General features: G+C 36.9%; 5 protein-coding genes across 10 annotated transcripts; 1 reads left to right on the top strand and 4 right to left on the bottom strand.

Moving 5' to 3' along the window:
* Positions 1-500: 500 nt before the first annotated feature.
* LOC133673397 (protein STRUBBELIG-RECEPTOR FAMILY 5) lies at positions 501-10,873 on the bottom strand. The gene is made up of 17 exons (XM_062094169.1): positions 8,967-10,873; positions 5,115-8,882; positions 4,337-4,469; positions 4,168-4,239; positions 3,998-4,063; positions 3,775-3,846; positions 3,624-3,695; positions 3,459-3,530; positions 3,321-3,386; positions 3,067-3,132; positions 2,686-2,975; positions 2,235-2,509; positions 1,768-2,036; positions 1,493-1,613; positions 1,228-1,364; positions 953-1,109; positions 501-836 (listed from the first exon to the last, which is right to left on the bottom strand). The coding sequence occupies exons 2-17, from the start codon at positions 5,215-5,217 to the stop codon at positions 771-773; spliced, it is 2,037 nt and encodes a 678-aa protein (XP_061950153.1). The 5' UTR covers positions 5,218-8,882; positions 8,967-10,873; the 3' UTR covers positions 501-770.
* Positions 10,874-10,983: 110 nt separating this feature from the next.
* Positions 10,984-14,895, bottom strand: LOC133673398 (uncharacterized). 2 transcript variants are annotated; one of them, XM_062094171.1, is made up of 7 exons: positions 14,445-14,895; positions 14,054-14,204; positions 13,538-13,798; positions 13,016-13,097; positions 12,162-12,358; positions 11,557-11,830; positions 10,984-11,299 (listed from the first exon to the last, which is right to left on the bottom strand). In XM_062094171.1, the coding sequence occupies exons 1-6, from the start codon at positions 14,711-14,713 to the stop codon at positions 11,558-11,560; spliced, it is 1,233 nt and encodes a 410-aa protein (XP_061950155.1). In that variant the 5' UTR covers positions 14,714-14,895; the 3' UTR covers positions 10,984-11,299; position 11,557. The 2 variants fall into 2 exon arrangements, with proteins under 2 accessions (XP_061950155.1, XP_061950154.1); XM_062094170.1 differs by lacking the exon at positions 10,984-11,299 and having other exon boundaries at positions 11,377-11,830.
* Positions 14,896-16,245: 1,350 nt separating this feature from the next.
* Positions 16,246-21,770, bottom strand: LOC133672723 (YTH domain-containing protein ECT4-like). 3 transcript variants are annotated; one of them, XM_062093230.1, is made up of 9 exons: positions 21,474-21,770; positions 20,552-20,589; positions 20,278-20,452; positions 20,003-20,079; positions 19,419-19,925; positions 18,254-18,793; positions 17,672-17,884; positions 16,972-17,387; positions 16,246-16,547 (listed from the first exon to the last, which is right to left on the bottom strand). In XM_062093230.1, exons 1-8 carry the CDS (start codon positions 21,523-21,525, stop codon positions 17,019-17,021), a joined length of 1,971 nt encoding a protein of 656 aa, XP_061949214.1. In that variant the 5' UTR covers positions 21,526-21,770; the 3' UTR covers positions 16,246-16,547; positions 16,972-17,018. The 3 variants fall into 3 exon arrangements, with proteins under 3 accessions (XP_061949214.1, XP_061949213.1, XP_061949215.1); XM_062093229.1 differs by lacking the exon at positions 16,246-16,547 and having other exon boundaries at positions 16,588-17,387; positions 21,474-21,769; XM_062093231.1 differs by lacking the exon at positions 16,246-16,547 and having other exon boundaries at positions 16,588-17,387; positions 20,278-20,404; positions 21,474-21,769.
* Positions 21,771-23,020: 1,250 nt separating this feature from the next.
* LOC133672822 (uncharacterized) lies at positions 23,021-24,092 on the top strand. Its single transcript, XM_062093358.1, has 3 exons — positions 23,021-23,159; positions 23,274-23,488; positions 23,596-24,092. Exons 1-3 carry the CDS (start codon positions 23,070-23,072, stop codon positions 23,894-23,896), a joined length of 606 nt encoding a protein of 201 aa, XP_061949342.1. The 5' UTR covers positions 23,021-23,069; the 3' UTR covers positions 23,897-24,092.
* A 160-nt stretch (positions 24,093-24,252) lies between these two features.
* LOC133672821 (organic cation/carnitine transporter 7-like) lies at positions 24,253-27,607 on the bottom strand. Of its 3 annotated transcripts, none has more exons than XM_062093355.1 (5): positions 26,978-27,607; positions 26,251-26,488; positions 25,347-25,881; positions 25,037-25,239; positions 24,253-24,699 (listed from the first exon to the last, which is right to left on the bottom strand). In XM_062093355.1, exons 1-5 carry the CDS (start codon positions 27,244-27,246, stop codon positions 24,427-24,429), a joined length of 1,518 nt encoding a protein of 505 aa, XP_061949339.1. In that variant the 5' UTR covers positions 27,247-27,607; the 3' UTR covers positions 24,253-24,426. The 3 variants fall into 3 exon arrangements, with proteins under 3 accessions (XP_061949339.1, XP_061949340.1, XP_061949341.1); XM_062093356.1 differs by lacking the exon at positions 26,978-27,607 and adding an exon at positions 26,659-26,916; XM_062093357.1 differs by lacking the exon at positions 26,978-27,607 and adding an exon at positions 26,616-26,705.

Below are 27,607 nucleotides of genomic sequence, written 5' to 3'. Positions count from 1 at the left end.
TCACGATACCGATGGACAGATTAAGATTGGTAGCTAGGAAGAGATCAAGTGTTGTTGGTTGTTGAGCGCTTCATCTCACTAAATTCTCAAGGGATTGTTCAAACTTGCAAGCTTTAAACAACAAAGCAATGAAGAAATCAGGACTTTGCTGTATGTTTTAAGTCAATCAACGTTACTGTAACACCATGCTCTGTATAGTTTATTAATCAAAGGAAGCAATAATGACAGCTGCTCATAGGGTTTTTATATTGCCAGTCAAAATTTAAAGTTTCAAGTTTTCAGAAAAATTTATCTGAACTCACCAGCTCGACGTGGAAGAAGGGTTTGATCCATCATTCTTTGGTTTAAGCCATGTCAAAAAAAAAAAAAAAAAACAAAAACAAAAGCCCTGAGCCATAACTTATCTTGTCTAAGGGCTTGGAGATTTCTTTTGGGCCAGTCCGGACGAGAGTAGAATTTTGGTTGTGTGGGAATGACAAGCGATACGCAGACTACCTCACTCAGGAAGTTGAATTTCTCCATAAAATCTTTCATGCAGAAGAAGAAGAAGAAGAAAGAAAGAAAACCCTTTGAAGTTGTTAAAAAAGCAAAGAAAATCTCCAAGAGTCCTCTGTAACCAAGGCTACTAGCAGACATGTACAAGAGGGAGAACCAAACAAAAAGAAATGACTTTGTTCTATATCAAACTTTAAAGAATACAGCTAGCACTAGTAATCAGAATCCTCCATCTGATTAGAAACTGCAATATCGTCTCTTATGTTCATACTCGATCACTGAAATAATCGCACCAATGCTTGCACTATCTCTGACATAGGCGGCCGGAATTCAGGCTCCACCTAATAATACAAAGAATGCAATGCAAAATATTACTTCTGTTTGAAGAGATCACCAAGCTTGAAGACAGTAAAGCACAAACACTACCCTGCACCAACATTTTCCCGATGGTTCTTACCTGTGCACAGAGGGAAATGATATCAGCAAATCGAGAAACAGACTTTGGAGGGTATAGCCCGCGCAATGCAGGGTCTACCATTTTGTCCAACGCATCAATGTCATGTAGTTGAGGGGTGGCCCAACGAACCAGACATTGTTCTGATTTCGGCTTTGAACTGCAAAGAAGCAAGGGAATATGGCAACTTAATTAGTTATGATATGGAGATTACATTGGCTATCACCATGCACTAGCAAACGTTGAGTAAAAAGATTGCAGCAGCAGTGTAACCATACCTGTCAAAAGGCTGTCTACCAGTCAATAACTCCAGCATCACCACTCCAAAACTGTAAACATCACTCTTCATTGTATAAGCTGAAGGCTTAGTGCACTCTGGAGCATTGTATCCTGCACCAAGGTTTTGGCTTGTCCGCTGTGAAAAAGAGAAAAACCATAATTAAAATTCACATGTCAATACTAAAAGCTGTGAAAACAACAGGCATCGCATTTCCAGACTATGCTAGCAGTAAGGAGATCTTGTATGTCCCAAGAAATACTAACATGATGGAAGTTTGCCAGCCCATAGTCGCAAAGACATGGATTGAGCTCAAGGTCAAGCAAAATGTTAGATGACTTGATGTTCTTGTGGATGAAGGATGGAGAACAAACTTCATGGAGGTACCTGCCCAAAGAATCGATATTTTATTAGAGAAAAAGGAAACAGCTACGGGGAATCATTCTGCAGGAGGGCGTTCATCTGCATTCTTGCTCTACAATTTAAGCATTTAGCCACCAGGCTAATAGATTTGCATGAGCATGTGCTTATATTGACTTACTCGACAGCACGTGCCGTGCCCAAAGCTATTCTAACTCTGGTATTCCAAGTTAGTGGTTTACTGTAGTCATCTGACACATGCAGGAATTCATGAAGTGAGCCATTCCTGAAATACTCGTATATCAACATGCTGTGCCCTTGTTCTGAACAATAACCAACAAGCTCAGCAATGTTCTGATGGTGAACTTTTGAGATGCTTGTAGCAATTTCTGAAAACTCTTGCTTTGCGCCTTGAAAAAGTGATGAATCAATCTTCTTGACAGCTAAAACCTGATAAGCAAAAAATAAATTATGTTGCAGGAACGCAAAATCCAACTATTCATTGCAAATTGTGTTTTCAGTTACAATCCAGTAACAATCAAGCACATAAAATATATGAGGTGCCAAATTCGACAACAAACTAGGGATCAAGTATTAGGTAGTGCCAGAAAATAAATGGAAAGGAAAATATGAAATGACTAATCATACCTTCCCATCAGGATATTTGGCCCTGTAAACAGGACCGAGGGATCCCTCACCAATAAGCCGGCCCGATGCAAAATTGCCAGTAGCAGTCTGCAAATCTGTCAAGGAAAAAGCTATGGAACGAACAGAGGTGTTTCTTCCAGCATTTAGACGGATGGCAAACTCGTTGTCACTTATAGACTCGGAAAAATCAGAAGGTGGAGGCTTGTAACCCACGGAAGGAGCTTTTTGCAGATTCTTTATATCAATCGAACCAGAGGAATTGATTGGTTCAATTTCTGTCACCAGTAAATCATATTGTTAAGTCCACACCAACAATGTCCATCAGCGTGCACAGTATTGAAACAGGACAGCATTAAAAAGCGACATAAAGGTGCGAACACAAAGTAAAATATTTATAACAAAGATTTAGCAAAGTTCTCTACATAAAATTATGCTGAAGTCAATCAACTACCTTTAAACTCTTTCTTTATGGCAGCACGGGTGTCATTGGATAGTTCATGTGATGAAAGGGGAGTAAATGCTCTATGCCAGCTACCATTATCTTCCTCAAGAAAATTTGAAGATGGAGAAGACCTTCTTTTTGACAGTAGTATAATGAGGAGTCCAACTACAACCAGTGAAGCCAAAACTATTAACGCTATAGCAAGTCCATTCATGCCACCTTTCCCACTTCCCTTGCCATGGGCTGAACTAGATTTACCACGAGGAGCTGGACCAGATGACCACGCATTCCCGCCCGTTCTTCAGAAAATAAAATCACGAAGTCAGAGAAGCAATATCTTACAACCTACATCCTCAAAAAAAGAGAGAGGCAAATTTAGGGTATGCTTACTCCAGATTATCAATGCCATTCAGCGAGTCAGGGACCCAACCAGTGAACTCATTGTCTTTAATATTCCTGCCAGTGGAACAGTGGATTCATGTTGTGAGTTCTTTACTTTTCACTAACATTAACTACTGTATTAAAGTTTGAAACCATCATTCTTATCAATGAATCATCGGACTTTAGAATTTTAGACATCAATATTTCTGACCTAAACTGAAAAACAATAGTTGTTCAATTGAAGTACTCAGAATGTTACATACAAATCTTTAAGGGGAAGTCTGGCAAGGACATCTATGGTACCAGTGAATTCATTGTCTTGCAAATGCCTGTACAAAGACATAAACAATCACTGCAATAAACGAAGAGGACCTAAATAAATTTTTATTATCACTTCTTACAATGTGCTGAGGCTTGAAAGTGCAGAAAAACTCTGAGGCAGATTCCCTGAGATCGAGTTGTGGGATAGATCCCTGTAAGTCATCTCCATGAGTGAACCATAACTTTTATTGTAACAAACAGAAGACTTTAAGAACCTTTTGATCATTCCAGTTAGTAATACTTACAGTGTTTTAAGTTTAGAGAGTTTCTGAAACATATCACTCAACTGTCCATTTAATTTATTTTGATTAAGATTTCTGGAGGAAGCATCAAAATTAAAAATGAGTATTCAGAACAAATGGAAGGTTTTGTAACAAAAGAACCAAGTATGCTTACAGGTTTTGAAGTTTAGTCATTTGTGAAATTGAGTAGGGCACACTGCCAGTGAAGCCATTATTAGAAAGATCTCTGCACGTTAAGCTTGCAAGATTAGTATCGAACACACTTAAATTCATGAATCAGTCCAGTAAAAAAAAAGTGAGCTTGGGTAAAGAACAATCTCTACATATAATAACTTGTTTAGTCGTGTTCCAGATGAAGAAAATGTCAGTAGGCTTACAAGGTAGCTGCATTAGGAGGAAGCTGGTATGGTATATCATTCTTGAGGTTGTTCTTGCTCACATCACTGTACTATGACAAAGAAATACCAAAAGTCTTGAGGTTTTGTTCCTTCATCAGAAAAAAAGCTAGTGTAAAAAAAAGTGCTATGATTTAGAAACTGGGCATTACAAGTAGGTGACAGATTTCAAGTTTGATAGCTGATAACCCAGTGATCCAGTAAGTCCAAGTCCAGATAATTTTCTGCAAGAGCATTCAGATAATTCAGGGTTATTTCTGCTAAATATGTGAAATGTAAAATCTCTTCACCAGATATATTTTGACAAGCAAATCTAACTACATTTGAGTCACAGATGAGCCTGAGCACTGGATTCCTTCCCAAGAGTCTCTACAAGGGTCCCCACCACTTGATTGCCATCCACTCAGTTTTGAAGGAGAGTTTAAGCTCGTAAACATCACATTCAAAGCCGAAACTGAAATCAGCAATCACAATACGGGAAACATCAGAATACTGAAATGCAAATTTAATAGATTCTTAAGAAAATTATGATTATGTAACTGAAGATCATAAAAGAAGGGTTCTGAGTTTCAATACTGTCTTTGAATATTTGCAGTTGTTAAGCCTATTAGTATCCATTTTTTGTTGCAAATTTGTAGTTAAAACAAGCACTTTTCAGTAACCCCGTTGTAATTGCACTGAACTTTTCACCATAGTTATTTTCTTCTTGAATGAGTTTATCTACATATACATGAACAAATAGTTGAAAACATCCCTTGATGGGTCCAATCCATGAAAACCAAGAACATCCCATCAAAAGTTAATTGCATTTAAAGAGACTGGCTTTTATTACCCATAGATTAAACAACAAACAAATATAGTATTATTAAAGGCAATAAAGATCATAGATCTCCCTTATATAAATCAAATTTCATTCTCTCCTGAGATTAAACATGTACAGAAATTTCACCTTGATAACCAACATGTGTGTGTGTGGAACCTTGAAACATTACAGATAATTACGTGTTCCTAAACACCATTACCTCATTCGAGAATCAAAACAAAATGTAAAGCAAAATCAATAAACTTTGCAGTGCATGTGTAAATGGAGTGTGCATACCATCTTCAGAATCAGTCTTCGAATGGACCAAGGTGGCGAGGATTACAAGAGAGACAATCAAGAACCCTAAAAGACTATGGTACATTCTCCTACACCAAAACATAAAACAATAATGAAGCAGGCAAAAAAAAAAAGAGTAATGTGGGTTTTGTCTCTTTGTTATGCTTGAAGCTATCTAGATTCAAGAGGATGGTTATGAATGACGTTTCAGAAGTCAGACATGAACAACGGGATTCTGGCCTTCCTTCTAGGTACAAGAAGGAAGAAAAGGGGAGTCTTTTCCTTTTTTTGTTGTTTTTGAATTATTATTATTTTTTTAAGAGAGAGAGGCTATATTTGAAGAAAAGACAGCTAACAATGAGTGGCATTTTTTCAGAGAAGAAAAAACTGCGTATGATTAGGAGAAATGAGAGTTTGTCAATGTTTTCCGGCTTTAGGAGTTATTACTAACAAAGCCTTCTGTTACTATCTTCCCGCCTTCTTATACTAACCGTTCTTCCTTCTTCATAATCCATACTAGTGTGTTTGTGTGTGTGTGTGTATCGAACCAACTTAAGTGTCAACCAAGACTATACATAAACATCAGTGGTATACTAAGAATAGCTTTTGTAGATCAAAGACAGTTTGGAAAAGGCATCGTTTTCTTTTTTATACACATCAATGTATTATATAAACATGATCCCATAACTTAAGTGTTTTCTAAACTGAACATGGCAATAGTTATGCTGGTGTAATTACTGAATATATAGGAATGATATTTGGGGGTGGGAGAATCACAAGGAGAAAACGTCTCCTGTCAATAATTATTCCCTAATTTGGTAATATTACCATATCAAGCTTCATTATTATGAAAATCAGTCTCAAAATCAGTTAGAATCTTAGAGAAGTATTAGTATATATGGTTTAGGAAAGAGAATCTGGTATTAACTATCCAGATTCTCTAGATTATTGCTTTCTAGTTTAGTGCAGGATACTTTTCTATCTAGTATTTATTTCTTGTTTTGAGGGTCAGTAGGTTAGCTTCTCTTCCCTATTTATTGTACAAACATACTGTTGGTAAGATTAAAAAAAAAAGAAAGACTTCTCTCAAAATTCTTCATGGTATCAGAGCCTACTCTTGAACCCTAATCTACTTCTCTAAGGCATGGCAGCAAGCTCTCTCTCTGAGGTGACCTCACAACCAGGAACAACCTCTCATGGTAGCCTTTTAGGAGGCACTGAAGGCACATCACACCAAATCACAGGACACAAACTCAATGGATATAATTATCTTCAATGGTCATCATCAGTCATGATGTTTATTTGTGGAAAGGGCAAAGATGACTACTTCACAGGGGATATCATCATACCAGAAAAGAATGATCCCATGTTTCGAACATGAAAGACTGAAAATCATATGGTAATGTCATGGCTGATCAATTCAATGACCAATGAAATTGGCGAAAATTTTCTCCTATATGGAACAACAAAGGAAATCTAGGAAGCAGCAAGAGAAACATATTCAAGTTCTGAAAATACATCAGAACTATTTGAGATTGAGGCAGTGTTACACGATCTACGCCAAGGAGAACTTTCTATTACTCAATACTTCAACACTCTCTGCCGTCATTGGCAACACCTAGATATGTTTGAAATTCACAGCTGGAATTGCCCTGAAGACACAGTCCTATATAGAAGAATTGTTGAGTAGAAAAGAACTTTCAAATTTCTTCTTGGGCTCAACAAGAACCTTGATGAAGTCAGAGGAAGAATAATGGGAACCAAACCTCTTCCAAATCTCAGAGAAGCATTCTCTGAGGTTAGACGTGAAGAAAGTAGAAAGAAAGTAATGATGAAACCTCACAACTCAGCTCAGATAATGGAAGGATCTGCCCTTGCTGCTCGAGGCTATTCAAACAGCAACTATGACAATCGACAGAGGAAAGGAAGACCCTGGTATGATCACTGCAATAAACCAGGACATGTCAAGGAAAACTGCTGGAAGATTCATGGCAAACCTGCTGATTGGAAACCATCAAAATCAATAAATGACAAAGACAGACGTGCCAACAATGTTATCTCAGACAACAACTGAGATAAGAACACCATTTTGCCAACAGAAACAAGTCCTTTCAGCAAGGAACAACTTGAGATCTTACAGAAACTCTTCAGTCAGAATTCACTATCTCAACCAAGTATGTCAGCCTCTGGTTCTGGATCTGGACTGTTAGCACAAAAAGGTAAATTTTCAACAGCCCTTACTGTTAGTAAGAAACACTCAAGCCCTTGGATCATCGACTCCGGAGCATCAGACCATATGACAGGAGATGCCACTCTTCTTAATGAATACAATCAGTGCACTAATAATTCTACAGTCCATATAGCTGATGGGTCTTCCTCCCAAGTTAAGGGAATAGGCTTGAGCAGACTCTCAAGGGACATGATCCTAAACTCTATTCTCCATGTTCCTAACCTAGACTGCAACCTACTCTCAATTAGCAAATTGACTCGTGACCTGAATTATGTTGCTAAATTCTTTCCTCATTTGTGTATATTTCAGGATTTGGATACGAGGAAGAAGATTGGAAGTGCTAAGATGTGTTCTGGGCTCTATCTACTCAAAAGTGAGATTCCTTTAAGAAGACAAATTCAAACCAGAAGCTATGTATCATCCAAGGGTCAGTTAGCTTTAAATTTTCATGTCAATAAAGATAGTGAAGTTCTGTTATGGCACTATCGTCTTGGTCATCCAAACTTCATGTACCTTGAAAGGCTGTTTCCATCCTTCTTTTCCAATAAAAGCTCACAATCCTTCAAATGTGAAATATGTCAACTCTCTAAACATGTTCGTAGTAGCTATCCCACTATTTCATATAAACCATCATATCCATTTGCAATGATTCATAGTGATGTATGGGGCCCCTCACAAGTGCACAATATAACTGGAACTCGATGGTTTGTCTCCTTTGTTGATGATCACACTAGATTGACTTGGTTATTCCTTATGAAAGAAAAATCTGAAGTCAGCCAAATTTTCCAAAACTTCCATACCATGATACAAACCCAATTCCAGACTAAAATCCAAATCCTAAAAACTGATAATGCCAAAGAATATTTCAATTCTAGCCTTAATACTTATTGTCTAAGTCAAGGCATTATCCATATAAGCTCTTGTGTTAACACTCCACAACAAAATGAAGTGGCTGAAAGGAAGAATAGACATCTGTTGGAAGTTGCTAGATCCCTTTATGCTATCTACTCATGTGCCAAAACAATTCTGGGGAGAAGCTATTCTCACAGTAACCTATCTCATCAACAGAATGCCTTCTAGAGTTCTAAACTTCAGAACTCTCAGCCAAGTCCTTCTACAAGCCTTTCCACACACAAAACTACTCTCTTCCTTAGACCCTAAAGTATTTGGATGCTCAATGTTTGTTCATATACACCATAGAGGAAAATTAGACCCTACCTCTCTCAAGTGTATTTTTATAGGATACTCTCCACACCAAAAGGGTTATAAATGTTATTCTCTTGTTCTCAAAAAGGTCTATACTTCTATGGATGTCACATTTTTTGAACATCAAGCATATTATCCGAAGTCTGATCTTCATGAGGCAACCATAAGAGAATATCAGAATTGGGATATACAATCTGATCATGTAATTAACTCAGGAGACAACCAACAGAGTCTTGTCCGAAGTCATTTGAGTCCTTACACTACACCTCCAGCCTTAACCCAATCAATCCCAGCACCACCAGCCTCAATCCAATCTCCTGACCAGATTCATCCTACACCAAAATAGATCACAAATCATGAGCTTCTTACCTATTCTAGAAGGAAAAAACTTGGAAAGGAGATAGAGCACACAATACCTCTCACATGACCAAGATTCAGAACCAAGTCCAGATTCTGCCCCAATATACTCAGGTATGGAAACTTCTGACTGTGAGAATACTGCCTCTGTTATTGATGATTCAAATATTCCAATTGCTTTGAGAAAGGGTGTTAGATCATGCACAAGTCATCCCATCAGCAAATTTGTTTCATATAAAGGGTTATCACCAACCTATCATGCATTTGTGTCAGCCATTGACAGTGTACAGATTCCTAAGTCTATTGAAGAAGCTCTCAAAGATTCAGGGTAGAGAAAGGCAGTGAGTGATGAAATCAATGCCTTAAACAAGAATAGAACTTGGGAAATTTCTGAACTTCCACCTGGAAAGAAACCAGTTGGGTGTAAATGGGTATTTACTATCAAACATAAGGCTGATGGAAGTATTGAAAGGTTAAAAGCTCGTCTGGTTGCAAAAGGGTTTACTCAGTCCTATGGAATAGATTATCAAGAAACATTTGCTCCAGTGGCCAAACTTAATACAATCAGAGTGCTTATGTCCCTAGCAGCTAACCAAGACTGGCCATTACATTAACTAGACATCAAAAATGCTTTCCTTAATGGAGACTTGGTAGAAGAAGTATACATGGAGATTCCTCCAGGACTAGAAACATCCTCCAACGTCAACAGAGTATGCAGACTGAAAAAATCACTATATGGACTCAAGCAATCCCCTCGGGCATGGTTTGATAGATTTACAAAGACAGTAGCATAGTATAGATATTCCCAATGCCAAACAGACAACACACTGTTTGTAAAAACCTCTCCAGAAAAGGAAATAGCAATCCTAATAGTATATGTGGATGACATCATCTTAACCGGGGATTATGAGGAAGAATTGGTGAGACTGAAGAAACTTTTAGCCAAGGAATTTGAGATCAAAGACCTTGGGTATCTCAAATACTTCCTTGGCATGGAAGTGGCACGGTCAAGGAAAGGTATATATGTTTCTCAACGAAAATATGTTTTGGATCTACTAAAAAAAACAGGAATGCTTGGATGCAAACCTGCAGACACTCCAATGGATTCAACAAAGAAGATAGGAGCAGAAAATAATAGTATACCAGTGGATAGGGGGAGATATCAAAGACTTGTGGGTCGACTCATCTATCCCTCACATATCAGACCTGATATTGGCTTTGCTGTCAGTTTTGTAAGCCAATTCATGAACAACCCGACAGAAGATCATATGGCAACAGTTAATAGAATCTTGAGGTACCTAAAAATGACTCCTGGTAGAGGCCTTCTATACAAGAAATGTGACAACAGAAATATTGAAATCTACACAGATGCAGACTGGGCAGGAAATATTATAGATAGGAGATCTACTTCTGGATATTGCTCCTATGTTTAGGGAAATCTAGTAACTTGGAAAAGCAAGAAACAACATGTGGTATTTAGAAGCAGTGCAGAATCTGAGCTGAGAGCTCTAGCTCTTGGTATCTGTGAAGGGATGTGGATACAAAGATTACTTAAGGAACTTGGCATGGAATCATTGACACCTATCCAGATGCATTGTGATAATCAAGCAGCCATAAGCATAGCAAAGAATCCAGTTCATCATAACAGGACAAAGCACATTGAAATAGATCGACACTTCATCACATAAAAGATTGAGAAGAACATTGTTAACCTCATCTACACTCCAACAAAATCTCAGATTGCAGACATCCTCACCAAAGCTCTACCAAGAACTAATTTTGAGGAATTGAGTCACAAGTTGGGCATGTATAACATATACAACCCAGCTTGAGGGGGAGTGTGGAAATCAGTCTCAAAATCAGTTAGAATCTTAGAGAAGTATTAGTATATATGGTTTAGGAAAGAGAATCTAGTATTTACTATCCAGATTCTCTAGATTATTGATTTCTAGTTTAGTGCAGGATACTTTCCTATCTAGTATTTATTTATTGTTTTGAGGGTCAGTAGGTTAGCTTCTTCTCTTCCCTATTTATTGTACAAACATACTGCTGGTAAGATTAAGAAAAGAAAAAGACTTCTCTCAAAATTCTTCAATTATGATATTCTTATATCATTCCCACCCTTCTCAAGCTAACTCAGTATCCTTGATCACTACGAGGCTGACCTTTAGAAGAGTGATGGCAGCCTTGAATTGAATGTTGAGTCAAACTAAGGCAAATAAAAAAAAAAAAAAGGGAAAACGGTCATTATATAGCCCAACAATTTGGTCATGGCTAAACTGGATACTACAAAACGCAAGTCTTCAAGAGGATAGAAGAGTGAGAGCTCTCTTCAATTGAGGCTTTCTAGTTTTGGCTCAATCTTCAAACTTTGGTGTTGGCTCCTGATTTCCTGAAGATGGTTTCATAATTACATTAGTGGAAATGATAATAAGAGTAATAAAGTTGCAACTTTTCTGTACAAAGGCATTCATGGAACAAAAATCTTGATAAGAAAGAAATCCAGCTTCCTCGTAGACAAAGGGGCTTAATATGCGATCTCTTTAAAAGGTATACAGGTCAGATTCCATGCTCAAGTTAATAAAGATGTGTGATAAGCTTTATTGAGTCCGGCAGCATTAGTATTGGTCATACAACGTCATCATATACCTCATCTTTCCCTTCCTTGGCTTGACGACTCATCACGTTTTCTCAGCTTTGTCAGGATATATGCCATGGCAACTTTAGCACATAGGCTAGAGCGCCCACGAGACAGGCAGATGATACCCCCTAGAAGAAGCAGACCATTTCCTATAATTTTCCTAGATGGCCTTGGGAATTTCTTCTCTTTGGCTTCACCAGTAACTAATCCCGGTGGGGCAGTCAATGTCAGAGTTGCCTGAGTATCCACAAGACTGTTCATTGTTTCTAGTTCAGGTGGAACCTGTGCCAAAAGAGGAAACACATACTTGATGATCTCAATATAATAAAGCCAGTATTATCATCTCCTCGCTAATGTGTAGCAGTTTAATCACCAACCAAAGGTTTTGGAAACTCAGTCAGTTTAACACACATTTCATGATCTCAATTTAATAAAGCCATTAATTTTATCTCCTCACTATGGTTTTGGAAACTTCTTTTAAACTACATATTTCATATATTACGTGTGATGTTAAAAAGGAAACCTGACTTCACCAATCTTTCTATTGATAGGCTGTGCTAAGTCATGAATATGTTCTTTAAAAGCATCAGTATTTCAAGATGCCGGTCCTCACCTTCTGGATTAAAGATACTGCAGTGACAGCTGGACCTGTCTGAGGATGACTAATCACAGAGTATTTGCGCAGTGCATTATTCATCTTGCATACATAGCTCCATATGCCCCTTGAGAAAGCCAACTTTGCCATCTCCACATTCAAACCAGCATCTTCTTGGTGAAACATTTTGATCTCACAGGCATTTCTACCAAGGACTGTAAGTTAAAGCGATAGCAATTACAAAATAATCAGTACAAGAGTAAACTATTTCCATCTAGGAAGAATTAAAACATCAAGTAAATAGACAATCCAAAAGCAACTGTTTCATTTAGGAAGAACTAAAGACCAGGAAAATTGAAAATCATGCTTATAACCTCCTAAAACACAGACCAGATGATGCATCTTTTCTGTACCAAATAAGAAAATAAAAGGAGAAAGATCCATATGTTCCATAAGTAAAGCTTCAGCAGCATATAATGATCTTCCATTTCTCACTATATAGAGAATAATTCAAGCTCCAGCAGAAAATGTAACAGTCTACGCTATACACTTCATGCTGGAAGAAAACATGCATAAAATACTGAATTCCAAACAACTAAGAAAACAAAGGCCCAAGAATCATCGTCAGAAAAGCTCAATATGAGACATTTCATGCTTTTTTTTTTCTTTTTTGCTGTCAATACTGCAATGTCAGAAAGATACGGTTTATTTAAAAAAAATAAAAAAAATATATATACAAATGAAGGCCGGAAAATAATATTAGAAAAGCTCAATATAAGACACTTTATGCTCTCTTTTTTTCTTTTTCTTTTGCTTGTTTATCAATCTTGCAACTACAAAAAATACTGCAAAAAGGGAGGTCAGGAAATTGCCTTTACTGATTTTCCAACCAGATCTAAAGAACTTCACTCGTACAAACTTCTTCTGTCTTGCAGCTAAAGGATGTTCACAATCCTAATTATAGTCATCAACATCAAATTAAAAATTAAGGATTAGACAATCAAGTTAAAAATAGAGTGAAGAGAACTAAATCGCCAATTGCATATATAAAATTATTTTCCCAGACATTATGGCAGAATAAATTAAACAAAATCAAAAGGACATTCTTGCATTAAAAAAATTTAAGAGCTTATTATCCCATTTGCTCTAGCCAGTAAACAATCACCATTCACCATTGAAAATCTACTTTATAATTGTTATCTTTTCCACAAAAAAATGGTTATTGCTAGTCCGTTATTTTCCCACCAGCTAACGATATTTCATTTCTTGATAAATACATATAATCAAATTCATTGTTCCATATAATTTGCACGAAGGTGAACATATTGCACAATCATATCAATAGGTAGAAGCAACTAACTTATGCTGTCAAACCAGTTGCTGTAGATGATTACCTTAATAAAGCAGTAGAATGTCTTATCTTTTCCTTCCCACAATCTCCATGCTAAAACGTATTCTCTTGGGGTCAAAAGTGGAAATTTCTTTATTGTGTGACCAATTTCAGTTCCATTCGTTCTATCCACCTGAAGTTGCTCATGCTCAACTATGGTCTTATCCCATTGATTTCTGTAGTCATTGTCCATGTAGAAGTCCCTAAGCACCTCTGTGGTGCAGTTTTCAAAAACCATCACACTCAAGTACTTTATCGGAGCATCCTGCAAATACACAACCAGAAAACACCATCATATTACATCAATTCTCTCTAAAACCATACTCCACCAATAAAACTCAATCCAAATTTAAAAGAGATATCAACTGGTTAGCCAGCCTTTCTACCGCAAGTAATGAACTCATAAAACACAAAACAAACTAAACTTCGAAATGAACTTTATTGACATATTCCACAAACCAAAAGGAGAAAACTTTAGGAAATTGAAAACAGTACAACATTAGGGGTAGAAGGCAACAACCTTCGGTTTGAAACATTTGGCGGTATAAGCTAGAAGATTGTTTCTCTTATTTGTAACATTTTCCCATTTCTCACTCTCCTTCTCAGTTAGCTTCTCATCCAAAACTTCAATCAAAAACTTCAAATCAGCTTCTGAAACAATCTCTGAAATTCTGCATAAACAGTAGCAAATAACAGAAGTTGCATTTCATTAATCAAAACCCTCCCAAGATTGGGACTTTGATTCAATTAAACCAACCCCCAATCCAACACAAACATTAAATTATTGACAAAAATGAAAAAGAACGAAAACAAAGCATTCCCGTGTAAGAAAAAAAAAAGAGCAAAAGCAAAAAAGATTTCATTTTGATCTTAAAAAAAGAGGGACCAAACTAAATAAGAAAAGCAAGTACCTGTAATTAGAGGAACCAATATCAGTAGCAGTGGAAGCTGGAGAAGAAGAAACGAGGATTCGTTTAGGAGGAGGAGGAAGAGGAGGAGGAGGAGGAGAAGAGAAGAGTCGTTTGGAGAAGTGGAAAATGAGAATTACAAGCAGCGCAAAGGGAGTAGCCCATCCATAACCAAAATTCATTCTTTCATTTTGAAACCAAAAATCCATTGAAGAAGAAGAAGCATTTGAAGAAGAATGTAGTGATGATCCACTAAAACCAAAGAAACTCATCTTTCCTTTGCAAATCTAAATCAAACCCACCAATTATTTTTTATTTTTCTGGCTTATAGAAGAAGAGAAGGGATGGGTATCGGGTTGATTGGGGCTCCCGCCTTTGTTTCGGCCATTAATGAATTGGGATTTCCGCCGTTGTTTCGGCCATTGCTGAACTTCACAGCTTGGCTTTGCTTTGAATTTCCCTCACGTTCTGTTCCTACAGCATATTTATACTTCTCTCTCATAGTAAATTATTATTTAGTATCTGATTCTTGAAAGGAATTATAACTGAGTCCTTTTTAATTAAAAACCTATAACATAGTCCCTTGACTTTTGTTGATCGTTGTCTTTGAAAAACTTTGAACGGTTTTTTCCTAGGAATTAAAATCATCAAATGGTACATTTTGGATGAAGGATAAACCAGATAATATATAAGCAAGACACTGATCAACAAGAGTCAAGCCACTATGTTAAAGGTTTTTAAACATGAAGGACTAATTTATAATAACATTTAAAACCTTAGGACTAAATAAAATAATTTATCCCTTTTTCTCATCCCTTCTTAGTTTTTGTTTTTGTAATGGCACTTACATTTTTTTTTAAAATAATTTTTATATTTTAAAAAATTTTAAAAAATATATTTTTAATATATTTTTAAATAAAAAATATTTTAAAAAAATAATCATTCTTACAATATCATACACTACCTTACCAGTTGATGGTAATTCTCACTACCCTTTTCGTATGAAAAATTAAAAAGATTCAAAGAATCAGAAAAATTATGAGCAGGATATTAAAAAATTAAATTTTTTATTGTAACAATGTTTTATAAAAATTAAAAAAATATATTTAAAATTATTTTTTATATATTTTAAAATTATTTTTATCTATTGATTTCAAAAATAAATCTTAAAAAAATAAAAAATATATTTTTAAATAAAAAAACTTTAAAAAATAAATAATATCAAAATAACACGCCTCTTAAGAATCTCAAACATCATGAGTAGGACAGTTTAGGTGTCCTGTTTATTATTATTATTATTATTATTATTATTATTATTATTTTGTTAATATATTAATTGATTTCTAACGTTGCGAACTGCAATGTTGAGATTTTGTCTAATTTTAGATGATCCATCAAAGTGTGATCCATCAAAGTGTGTTCTGATAACTAGTTGATGCAAATATGTGGTCACTTTTGAGAAAAACGAACGGAGTTTATTGTGTTTAATTTTAGTGGAGAATCTTCAAGTGTCCTGTCAGGATCGCTTGAGTATTTGGCCAATCCACTCCTTTCTCCAAATCATATCATATCAAATTATATTTAGAAGGATGTCTTTTCTCTTGTTTATGCAGAAGAGGGTATGCATAAGCTAGACGGACGTCTAGCCTCAGCATTACCACCAGTTTCCATCCTCTCCAGTTGTCTAGTAATAGCAGTAGGCAAGTAGCAATTTATTGGTGAAAGGGATCCTCCAACAACTTCAGGCAGTGCTGGGGCTTCCCCATTGTGGATTTTAGGTACCATTGTTAAGAAAAGGTTGAGGTTTGGATCATACTTTAATTTCATCAAATTTTCAGATTTAATATAGTATCTTCAAGATGATCAGTTCATCTTGGAAATTGAATAAGTGTCATTATCTTGCTAGTCAAGGAAGAGATTACACACTGAAAGAAAAAGCAAAGTAAACAGCTAGCTCATTGTTATCATCAGTTCTCTCAACTTTCATTTTTGTTGTTCACTGTCTTCGTCTTTCCTTTAACTGAGATGTAAAATCATTTGTTCCACTTGGGTTACTTGATGCCAAGCGCCGACTGCCACCACCAACAACTTTGCTGTGTGGTATCACTGCCATTGATTATTTCACAAAGTGATGAATAACATGAAAGACAGAAATTAGTAGCTCATTATGTAGAAAGCATTGACACTAAGAGGTTCTTCCTTCAACATCTTTTGCTATATTTCCCTTATTAAGCTGCCTGCAAAGTTGAGTTACTCTTGCAAATGCAAGATGTCAACCACTATCTCTGCATAACTATTCTCGCTCAAAATGCAATGTAAAGGACCAAGAAAACGAAAGGAACACTGACTACAAGTACAACGCAACACTCAAAAAACCATGTATTATACATGTAGCAAATTGTCCCTGCAAAACTTAGAAGACCCGTCATCCAGCTATTGATGCACTCCAATCAATTCTGCGATATGACTATCCACCTTCACACAAGACAATGGGGGACTAGAAGATGGAATCAAAGTTCATGTCACTTACACTATCAGGAGAGGAGCCTGCCCAAATCTTGGAGTACTTGTTTCTTCCTAACTGGTCTGCGAGGGGGAGACAGTTGTGATACCATCTTCCAATTTAACTCTAGCACCCGCAGAACCATCAGAGCCAGAACTAACCCTATCAGTAACAGTGCCTTCTTTGCTAGACTCATCCAGGCAGACAACTTGAGCAAAACTCTTCGTCATCTGCTTGATAATATCAGTTGGTAAGGTAACTGCATTTCTGTGCTCACTTTCTCCAACTACACCTACAGCCATCAGGCTGGCTTGCTGTCTAGCCTTCCTTTCTTGCATGGCTTTCTGTCGGTCCTCATAAAAATCAAAATCATCTATGATTGACATATCAGTTTCGTAATTCTTAAAAATGTTCAACATCTCAATGCCCTGCTCCAATTTCACCTGCAAGAATTCAAACTTGTTATTAGGCACAAGAAATGTCAATGAAAACCAAATAATTTCCTACAAAAGAAACAGCCACATAATCATTAAAATTTAAGCTTACACATAGCCTGTGATATCACACAAACAACCACAAGTGAGTCAATATAAACTAACCACCTAGCTTCTCCTACAATTGGATTTTCAAGGACCGAAAAAACACTTCTGATTTTGTGTAGTGGACCAAAAATACCTAGAGCACTAAGAAATTCCCATAACTTGCAAAGTTCCAAAGGAATTCCTACCTCCTGTGTGTCTCGACTGTTAGTGACAGGCTTGTTGTCATTATTTTCCAATACAATGTGACGAAACTGACTGTTTGGGACATCTTTAATAATGTGCCATTTGACAGGGAACTGCCCGCTCCACTTGTCCTGCTGCCAGTAATCCACACTCTTGTCAAAGTCAACAGGTCCAGTCATTTCAGCCACTCCACAAAACTGGGCACTAGCATTCACCTGCATACAAGAGTAACAAATACTTACAGAAGAAACAAGAAATTAGAAGTTCAGAGGAAATAACAAAGATATAGCATTCACCTGCTCTAAGAGGAAAAAATAATTGTTTTTAGATGAATATAACGGAAAAGCAATCAGAAAGAATTAGAAGCTCAAGAGGCAAAACAAAGACATTGCAGAAGCTTCAGTTTTCCTTCAATATTCGATACAAGTGATAACAAAAGTAATGTATTGATGCATTTAAAAGATATGATTCTCTAGATTAACGATATATTTCAAGTTTTTTCTTTTATTTTTTTCCCAAGGCATTGGTCTGCCTTCCAACTTCCAAGTTACTGTTTTTTGAGCACTTAAGAATCAGGTATTTACCGAAAATAAGAGAAACACAGGACAAGGATCTTGCTTTTCCTTAGCTTCACGATAGGTGGTGTCCAATTTTCTATTCCCATTTGGAGTGCTGGCCCAAACACCATATTTGATGCTCTTGTGAACGTTATCTTCACTGTATGACTTGATGATGAAGAACTTAGCATCCTTGTATTCAATTACAAAATCTGGTTGGTTGTATGATTCGTCATGGATCTTGGCAGATGGTTTGCTATGTTTATTATTCTCAACAGAAGGACCATGTTCAGCTGTATTTTGGGCCTTAGGCTTTAAGGCCCTTGGTCCTCTGTTTTGCTCACTAAGGATATCAAGACTACCATTGCAGCCACATAAGGAAACATTGCTCCTTCCTCGCCGTCTGTTGTTTTCAAGAGAAAGCCAACCCCGATTGTTAGTCCCCAAACTAGAAATGGATGCACTTCCAAAACTAGATCCCTGATTGTAACCACTCTGCAGATAGGCTCTATTGTAGGAGTTTGAACCAGATCCAAGGCCATAAAATGATCTTTGTTGTTGAGATGCCTGCAAAAACTTTGTCAGTTAGCATTAACACTAAAAGCCATAATCTGCTTCATCAATTGTAATGATAATACCTGGTGCTCATCGCTTCCTACTAAGTAATCAATAATAGCAAAGCATGCAAATCAAACATGAAAATTGTTTGCAGTCATGACTGAAAATGCATGGCAAAGCAAAGTAACCTAGGGCTGTTATGAGGCCTCTTATGCCATCTTTCAGGTTTGGGTAGAAAGGAAGGATAAGGTTAGTAAAATACCAAGTAACAAATTCTAAAGAACATATTCGGTTGACCTACTAGATTTATTAGGAAACAAGCAAGAGCCTTCAAAAATTCATTTAGCCATATATTGGCAAATAAGAAATAAGGACCTTTACATGATTGGTGTTGCTTAGGCTACACACATCTTGCATATATCACAATTGAAAGTCCTGATAAAATTTCCAATTACCAAGGCTTAAAAAATAGATCTAGGATAAAACAATCTGCACCATAATGTACAACCCCTTTTCTTAACTAGCTATATGGATTCCTTGCATACTGTAACATCTCGTAATGAGAAAAGGCAAGCAGCGTCATGTGACTCAACAGATTCTTAATAAAAAAAAATAGAGGGGTAAGAATACAAACCATTCCAACATTCTGCCCAAATGACACAAAATTGCCAATAGGCTGTGGGGAAACTGAAGGTGAAAAGGGAGTCAAAGGCCTATTTCTATCTGAGGGCTTTGACCAATCTGACCAAAGTCCTCCAGATCTCAATCCATCGAACCCCTGCTGCTGATCATGAAAACCATGGTTTCCTGGAAAGCTGCCCCTACCAATTGATCCTACTGGAGGAGGATAACTAGGCCTTGGTCCAAAAAGCATGTTATCTCCTTGTTGGTCGATGTTTGCCAATGCGTTGAACTCCGGTTGTGAAACTGGTGTTGGTGAAGTGATATATGACATGTTAGGACCTAGATGCTGGTAATAAGGTGGCCCAGAAAATGGAAATTGCTGAGGGGAGTATAACTGTGCATCTCCACCAACAGAAGGTAAAGGAGTGGTGACTGGAGAATATGGCCCATAAGGCATTTGTGGACTATATCCATATCCAGCATGGAAAACAAGAGAAGGATTGTCATTGTAGACACCCTAGTTAAGACAAAATGTCAGGGAACAATGGCAAAGGCAGTCTATATAATAAAATGATGTGATGGAGGGTTGCTTACAGGAGACCCAATTTCTAAACCTTCAGCATTTATATATGGAGGATATTCATCCCATTCACCAGTGGCATTGTCATAACCTGGTTGACAACATCAATAAAATGGTCCCTTGATTAATTCATGTAGGATATCAAGTATCAGAAACTAATACAAGAATGTTTCAGTTACATGCATTTGATTTCTAAAACTTAATATTTAGTGTCATCTGTGTGACATCAATGATAGGTATGATCAGTGACTGTCAAGTTCAGGGCCTCCAAATGGACTGTAAGACTAACCTCTGTAGTAGAACGCCTGTGCCTGAGGAGCATAAATATTAGGTGGATAGACAGCACGATCTCCAGGAGAACCAAATGCTCCCAATTGACCTGTGGTGTCCCTAGGATGACCTGAAGGGGCAGTATCCTGTGAGGAATTAGGAGAAACTGACGTCTCATTTTTTGCTGATAGAGGCTGAAAATAAGTTAACAAATAAGGTTTCTTACTTAAAAAAATACTTTCATTAAGCTTTGAGTATAGAAAAAAAAATGATTGAAGTTTACGAAGAACTACCTGCTCCTTCATGTTATCTGATTCGGCAGGTTTCTCTTCTGCATCCATGATCAGTAAGCTCAGTGATTTAGTAGAGTCTTAGAAACACAGGCAGTACAAATTTATTGACCAACCAAAGCTAAAATTGGGGATATGAAAACTTGAAGCTATGAATATGTGCGCACAAATCCACACATTCACACCTATGCACACATGATAAATACAAGAACATGAAAATACTTTCAAAATGGAAAACCATTGAGATCTAGTCGATACTATAATGAAACAGGCAACCTTCGTACATAATACAAAACAATGAGCAACCACTCATTTAATAACCAGGTTCTATACACTACCAGCATGCTTTGATCAGTCAAAGATCTCATCAGCTTGACAATAATAAATAAGCTCATAAAAACAGGACATCGCCTTGAAATCTCAAGCATATCAATCATTTTTTCTTTTCATGAATTCAAGAAACCACCGGTTCATGATTCCAGAAAGCAACCATATCAACAAGTCAATTAAGTTTCTTGAACCTCCACTCCAAAATACTCTACTGAATAATTATCTAAACATGAAAAGCAAAACTGAGAATTCGCAATAATTAAGGTCACCTCACACAACCTAGATCTCAGATCTCAGGATAAAACACAAAGCACAGCCCAGATTTATCACCATATGCAAGTTTCAATCTCTCCGCATATAAAAAAGACAAGAGTCCTCAAAAAACAAGGCCAAAAAAACAAAACAGCATAAAGTCAAAAGAAAGACTGATTTTTTCATGTTCAAACGAACAAGACAAAAACAACCCACAAGCCAATTCATCCTCCAAATGACTTAGACCCCTCAAACCAACAAAAGGGAGAGTTTGAATTAACAAAAAGATCAAAACTTTATATAATTATGATAAAGATACGAGGTGGGGTAGGGAGAAAAGTACCAGCAGGGACACGATCTGGAGCAGGTTGTGAAGGTGATTGGGTTGCCGCCATATGAATGGATCAGAGGATGATCTCTTCAGAACGGGCACCAGAATCTAAGCTCAAATCACCAGAGAAGTATATAACTTTTTCTTCACATGGATATATAGAGTGAGAGGGAGAAAATAAAAAATAATGCTCTCCTATATCTATAGAAGTAGTGTACAGTAGGCATTTCACATTAGGTCTTCTTTTTTGGCAATGAATTTAGTTTTCCTTCATTCAGTTTAGCTTTTTTATTGGACAGTTGAAAAGAAATGTTGCCTGTTAAGGTAAGTACATAGATTGGGTTATATTTGGGTACGTGGTGGTTGGAGAAGCGGCAGTGGAATCGAATTCGATAATGTTTAGTATTGATTATTTTTTAAAATATTTTTATTTTAAAATATTATTTTTTATTTTTAAAATTTTATATTTTATATTCATACATTTATCTAAAAATATCAAAAAAATAATTTTAAAAAATACATTTTAATTTTTTAAAAAACAAATATAGCCTCGAGAGTTTAGTCTTAAGTAACAACTGTTCAATTCCAACACCAACAATTCTAGGCCTATCTAGTTTATGGGCTTTTTTATATATGTTCAGGGCTTGGCCCAGATCATAAATTTATGGCTTTGACTTTAACTTTGACTTTGATTCATAAAATCATACCTTTCTCCTCCTCATCTTTCTTACCTTAGTCTTCCTTTAAACCTTATTTTAAAAAAAATTGCACACATACCATAATTTTAAATGAATTCCATTAAAAAAATAACAATTCATAGTTTTTTTAAAAAATCATATAACTCGTAAAAATTATCGCAAGAACACAAGCTAAATATATTTTTTAAAGCATTGATCAATGCTAAATCTCTTTAGTACGTAAGAAGGTATAATTAATGAAACTAAAAAGAAATTGTAGTAGTAGTAGTAGTAGTAGTAATAATAATAATAATAATAATAATAATAATAATAATAATAATAATAATAATAATAATAATAATAATAATAATAATAATATCGGTGCTTGAGATTTGCTAATGTTTAAGAATTGGTGTGTGTTGCTTGAATTTACTGTGGCTTTCATTAATTATATATATAATTGAGATAGCACTTGGCAGCATTGCTATATATTAATGTCGTCAGTGATCACTTTGACTAGTTCCAAGCTACCACCACGTCCTCCTACATATTTGCATTGTAGACCTTAAGGCCCTGAACAACAAACAAATTATGATGTTTGCTTATGGTTTTTATTCTCTCTTCTGTGTGTCGTGCCATTGCAGGCACCTGTCTTCGATGTAGACAGCTCGTCCTTGTTTCCATTTTTATTTCAGGTGGGGGGCGATCGACAGGAACGTCATTTTCTATAGAATGAGGGAAACAAAGAAACTAACAAAAATGGAGATGATACCAATGATTGATGAGTTGACAGGTGGTAAACTGCACCTAGGGCAACCAGGACTATATGTAATGCTGATGCTTTTTCTTTATCAATGTTCAGGTATCTAACTGCTTGTTTCTGCGTCTTATTTACCATTGAAATAGTTAGCTTGAGGACTTGAGCACTATTATGGCTGTGAGTATCAAAAGCATAGCTACTATAGTGGCGGCACTTGGTGTCAAAGCCTTTGTATTTGGAATTCTGGCTGAAATAAAAAAGGTAATTACTCTATATTTTTCTCTATGTATTCAATACAAAATTGACAAGGTGATTTGCTAATCTCCTTCTCTGAACATGTCTTGTTGTTTTCTACTACTTATTCCCTGCACGCAGCCCGCTTCTGGAGAGGCTAGCATGTCACATGGAGTTGTTACCTGCAAATATCCATCAGACCCAGCAGTCTTTTTTGGCTTCTTATCGACCGCAGCACTCATTGCTTGCACGTTAGTTGGGATCTGTTCTATATTTTATCCTTACAAGGGCAAATCTGTTCCTTACAAGGGTTTGTTTCACAGCACTCGCATGGTTGTGTTCTTCCAAATTGCCCTGTGAGTGTACGAGTTCTCCATCATTTCCAAGATTTATTTTCTGCTGTGATATTGTCAAGTTGTTCATGCCGCCTGATAAATTAATTCTTTTGTTGGTGTGGAAACAGGTCGGTGTCCATGTTGGCTGGAGGGATGCTGCTGTGGGCAACAACCACTGAGCTCATTCACTTGACAAAAAATGTGCACCGTCATAACGTGGACAGTACTAATTGTCCCACAGCCAAGACTGGTCTCTTTGGCGGTGCTGCCTTCTTGGCTTTAGATGCTTCCCTCTTCTGGCTGGTTTGCCTAATGCTCACAAGCAACGCTAGAGAGGACTACTTTGATGAAGCAGGAGAGGAACAGAAAGGTGAATATGGTCAAGTTCTAATTACAGACTATGAGACCACAGGAGGAGGCAAAGCTTGAAATATCAAGCGGACACGGTGAGAGGATCAAACATTATTGAAGAAAAATAAGAAATATTTTCCTGCTGAATGTTATTTACAATATGAACATGAAAGACTTTGGTGTGGATGTGTTCTTTTCTCTCTGTTCATTCCTGTTGTTATTTTCTCTGTTCAATTGATATGCTCATTATAATATAGCAACCAAGCAAGCATCATTCAGAGAGAGCTTTGAAACCAGATGAATGAACTGCTATACTGTTGCTCTGCTGCTTCGTTGCATAGATCAAGAATCAAACTTTGTAATCAAAATGGTAAAAGGTTCTCAAAAAGTCAGTATTTTCTCTCTTCCATTGATAGGGAGAGATTGCTGTGGAGTGAAACAAAATAATTTCTCCAATGGTTATTTATTTGTGAACAGGTCGTATAATATACAAAGAAAGTGCAGATTGCAAACCCTGAAGAAGAAAAGGAAAAAAGAACCCTTAATATACCAAGCAATGGTGTGACCCATTTCAATATGGACACTTCAACCTAATATAGTAGAATTACTCAGATCAAAGCTCTTCCTGTCTCTGAGTCTTGGGGTTTTTCCTGTTTTGTACTAGATAAACTATCAGCCAAATCAAGGCCTTTAGTTTCAAATGGAAAGAGCAATACACAGATCCCTGCTACAAAAACTATACTCGCAAAGAAAACAACTGCTGCAGTTTGATGACATCCTTGTACCAAACTGACTGCCACAAGAGGGCAAACCATTCCTCCGATTCTTGACACTGAGCTTGCAACCCCGACGCTGGTTGTTCGCATAAAGGTCGGGTAAAGCTGCATGATTAAGAAAAATAACCGTATGTTATCATCTATAATCACCTATCAGTAACTGAAATTTCACAGATAAACAAAATGAAGAATCTAACCATTGTGTTCAGTTTGACGGATTTGTGTTGTCACAGGAGACAAAAAAAAACAATTATATCTGAAAGATTTCGAGTGATAATCAATATGATTTATCTATTTTCAACATGAATCTGGCACAAATACACAATCTGCTTTAAAAAAGTGTCGTCTTTCCTCTCTAGTGTTTCTTGTTTATGAGGCAATCAAAATGAAAATTCAACAACAAAAGGCTGCTTGAGTAAGAGATTCAATTTGCATAACTTACCTCTGGAGCATATATATAAACGATCGTGAATGTTCCAGTGATGCATGTTCGAGCTCCAAACAGAAGTGTTGTTGTTACACCTGTAGACTGATGGACTACCAATGGCAGCAGGAAGATGCAACAAACAAAGAACATAGCCGCCATTGAAAGTTTACGACCAAGTCTATCAATTACGAGTGCGGACAGGATGAGCCCCGGAAACTCTTGAACCAAATAAAAGTTCAACGTCACTAAGCTTCTTTGAAGAGAGTACAAGAATCAGCTTTACCATACAAGTAAAAACATTTTTCTAATAAATATGAAATCGTACCTGCAAAACTTGTGATAAAAACCTGTTTGTAATTAATATTAGCAGGCTTTTGTGACTGCCTTTTAGTTTGATGGCATGTATTACTCCTATCGTTCAACTCCGTGGTCAGCAACACGAGGCCATAATATGAAAATGCATTTGCAAAGATTACCACCCATAAAAGCAAGGTTGACCTAACTAATCTTGGTGAGAAAAGCATTAGCACTGATTTGAAGACCCCCATGTGAGAATCCTTCTGCTTGGGAGGGGGAGGAGGAGGAGGAGGTGCGGCGCACATATCTTTATCTTTACTCTCTGGTAGATGATTATTTCCTTGCAGCTCAATTTCGTTACCAGCAACAACAACACCAGGAGGCAATTCTTTTCCATTTAGTTCGGCAATTTTCTTCAAAATAATAAGTGCTTCATTTTTTCGACCTTTCAAGCATAAATACCTTGGTGACTCAGGTGTCAAGGTATAAAATACAAGGAGGAGGAATGAGGGCAGAGCAGACAGAGCAAGTAGCCACCTCCAACCTAATCTTGGCATGATAATCTGCAAATATATGAAAAAAAACACCAATCATAAGTTATCATCAACAAATGCAGCACTAGAACCAGAACAACTACCGTGTGGACTTTATTGGAGGGGGAAAAAAAGAAACAAACCATGATGGAGACAAAATAAACATTGAAAATGAGGATATTCAAGAACCAATATCAATTCTAGGAGGAGATGCTAAAAAGCATGAGAGTTCCCATATTTTTAGAGCCATATATAGTCATCCACTTAATATTTTATCACAATCAGACACTAAATAGAAAGAAAGCATGGCATGGCATGGATCGTTGAAGGATGTTCACTGTTCAATAATTTTACGCCAAGATGTAAGACCATAAAACAATCAAGAAATCATAAGCATACCCAAGCCAGACCACCCTCAAAAATTGTTCCGACGGTCCAGAATGCTGAGAAAACTACCATCCAAGTGCCTCTGTTTGGAGTAGGTACAAACTCTAGAAACCATGCTAAGAGCACGGGACCGCCTCCAATCCCAAAGCCAACCAAACAACGGGAAATAAGCAACGCGATGTAGTTCGGGGCAAAGGCACTAAGAAAACCAGCGACGGATGTCATTATTGCTGTAACAAAAAATCCTTTCCTGAAGGAAAAAAAATAACAAAAAACACATTTCAGAGACTAAAATATGTACATGTATATAAAAAAAATTCCCAAAATAACAGCAATTAGCACATATGTGTTTGACAAGAAATAAGAGTCACAAAAACCACGGTTGCTAGATCAAGGTGGCTGGAAATTGTAATATATAACCTTCTTTTCCATCCTGATCTTCTAGGGTTCCTTCTATTCCTTTGTTGTGAAAGGTTACTCAACAACTTTAGAGGAAACAACTCAAATATATATTTCCAACTTCCAATCATGAGTATTTTGGCTTAAGATATCACCTTTCTCGACAGACAAGGGAGTAAAACACACACATCATGAGACCCTCTCTACAGATGGAAAGAAGTGATCCACCAGGATGGTTGCCGAATCATCTTCAAGATGGTTATATAATTATTTTCGTATTGTTTTGTCGATTAAGTTAAAAAAAAGGGGGGGGGTATAGAAAAGAAGAAGAGGAAGGCACCTCCTTCCATATTTGTCTGAGATTACGCCCCATGTATATGCTCCAACCAGCATGCCAGCAAAAACCACAGTGGTTATGAGGCTTTCCTCGTGAGAAGTAAGACCCCATTTCGAATGAACTGCCGGTCCAACAAACGAGAGAATCATAACCTCCATCGCCTCTGAAACCCAACCCATTCCAGCATAGAGTAGCACAAGGAATTGGAATTTCCCAAAACCCACGGTGACAAGAGCTTCATCAACTGTATACCTCGGACCTCCATCTGCCATCTAAGAATGTAAAGCAAATAAGCTGCCCAAAACAAGTACAAGTTAATTTTGCTGCTTGTATGAGTGAAAATAGCTTAGAACTAAATAGATCAAGAGCGACTTTGATCTTTAGCCAAATGAATGATCCTGCAATATCATGTACTGTTTCAACCACCGCAAAATGCGTAACACAGTGAAGGAGTCGATAATCATAGGCTGTTAGTCCCCTGAAACTTCCGTTTTTATTGGTCTATGGGAGGGCCCAGAGGGGTCAAATAGTCCCAAGCACCAAAATTGGAGCCACTAAGGCTTGAAACCTGGATTCCTACATGGATGGCCATTATACTCCCCAGCAGAATCAAAGCCATGGCGGCTCTGTTCA

Source organism: Populus nigra, chromosome 14, assembly GCF_951802175.1.
Source record: "Populus nigra chromosome 14, ddPopNigr1.1, whole genome shotgun sequence".
Classification (NCBI taxonomy): Eukaryota; Viridiplantae; Streptophyta; class Magnoliopsida; order Malpighiales; family Salicaceae; genus Populus; species Populus nigra.
This window is presented reverse-complemented; position numbering and strand designations above follow the sequence as displayed.

Coding starts and splice junctions, on each gene's coding strand:
- LOC133673397 (XM_062094169.1), bottom strand. CDS start 5,217: ATGTTTTGGTGTAGGAGAATGTACCATAGTCTTTTAGGGTTCTTGATT. Junction 3,531..3,623: donor CTCTCTAAACTTAAAACACT/GTAAGTATTACT, acceptor GATGACTTACAG/GGATCTATCCCACAACTCGA. Junction 2,037..2,234: donor CCAAATATCCTGATGGGAAG/GTATGATTAGTC, acceptor TTTGCTTATCAG/GTTTTAGCTGTCAAGAAGAT.
- LOC133673398 (XM_062094171.1), bottom strand. CDS start 14,713: ATGAGTTTCTTTGGTTTTAGTGGATCATCACTACATTCTTCTTCAAAT. Junction 13,799..14,053: donor CCAAATGTTTCAAACCGAAG/GTTGTTGCCTTC, acceptor GTGTATTTGCAG/GATGCTCCGATAAAGTACTT. Junction 13,098..13,537: donor CATTCTACTGCTTTATTAAG/GTAATCATCTAC, acceptor GACTATAATTAG/GATTGTGAACATCCTTTAGC.
- LOC133672723 (XM_062093230.1), bottom strand. CDS start 21,525: ATGGCGGCAACCCAATCACCTTCACAACCTGCTCCAGATCGTGTCCCT. Junction 19,926..20,002: donor GTTTAGAAATTGGGTCTCCT/GTAAGCAACCCT, acceptor TGTCTTAACTAG/GGTGTCTACAATGACAATCC. Junction 18,794..19,418: donor TTGGGCAGAATGTTGGAATG/GTTTGTATTCTT, acceptor AAGTTTTTGCAG/GCATCTCAACAACAAAGATC.
- LOC133672822 (XM_062093358.1), top strand. CDS start 23,070: ATGGCTGTGAGTATCAAAAGCATAGCTACTATAGTGGCGGCACTTGGT. Junction 23,160..23,273: donor TTCTGGCTGAAATAAAAAAG/GTAATTACTCTA, acceptor CCCTGCACGCAG/CCCGCTTCTGGAGAGGCTAG. Junction 23,489..23,595: donor GTGTTCTTCCAAATTGCCCT/GTGAGTGTACGA, acceptor GTGTGGAAACAG/GTCGGTGTCCATGTTGGCTG.
- LOC133672821 (XM_062093355.1), bottom strand. CDS start 27,246: ATGGCAGATGGAGGTCCGAGGTATACAGTTGATGAAGCTCTTGTCACC. Junction 25,240..25,346: donor TTTTATCACAAGTTTTGCAG/GTACGATTTCAT, acceptor ATTTGGTTCAAG/AGTTTCCGGGGCTCATCCTG. Junction 24,700..25,036: donor TTTATATATATGCTCCAGAG/GTAAGTTATGCA, acceptor TTAATCATGCAG/CTTTACCCGACCTTTATGCG.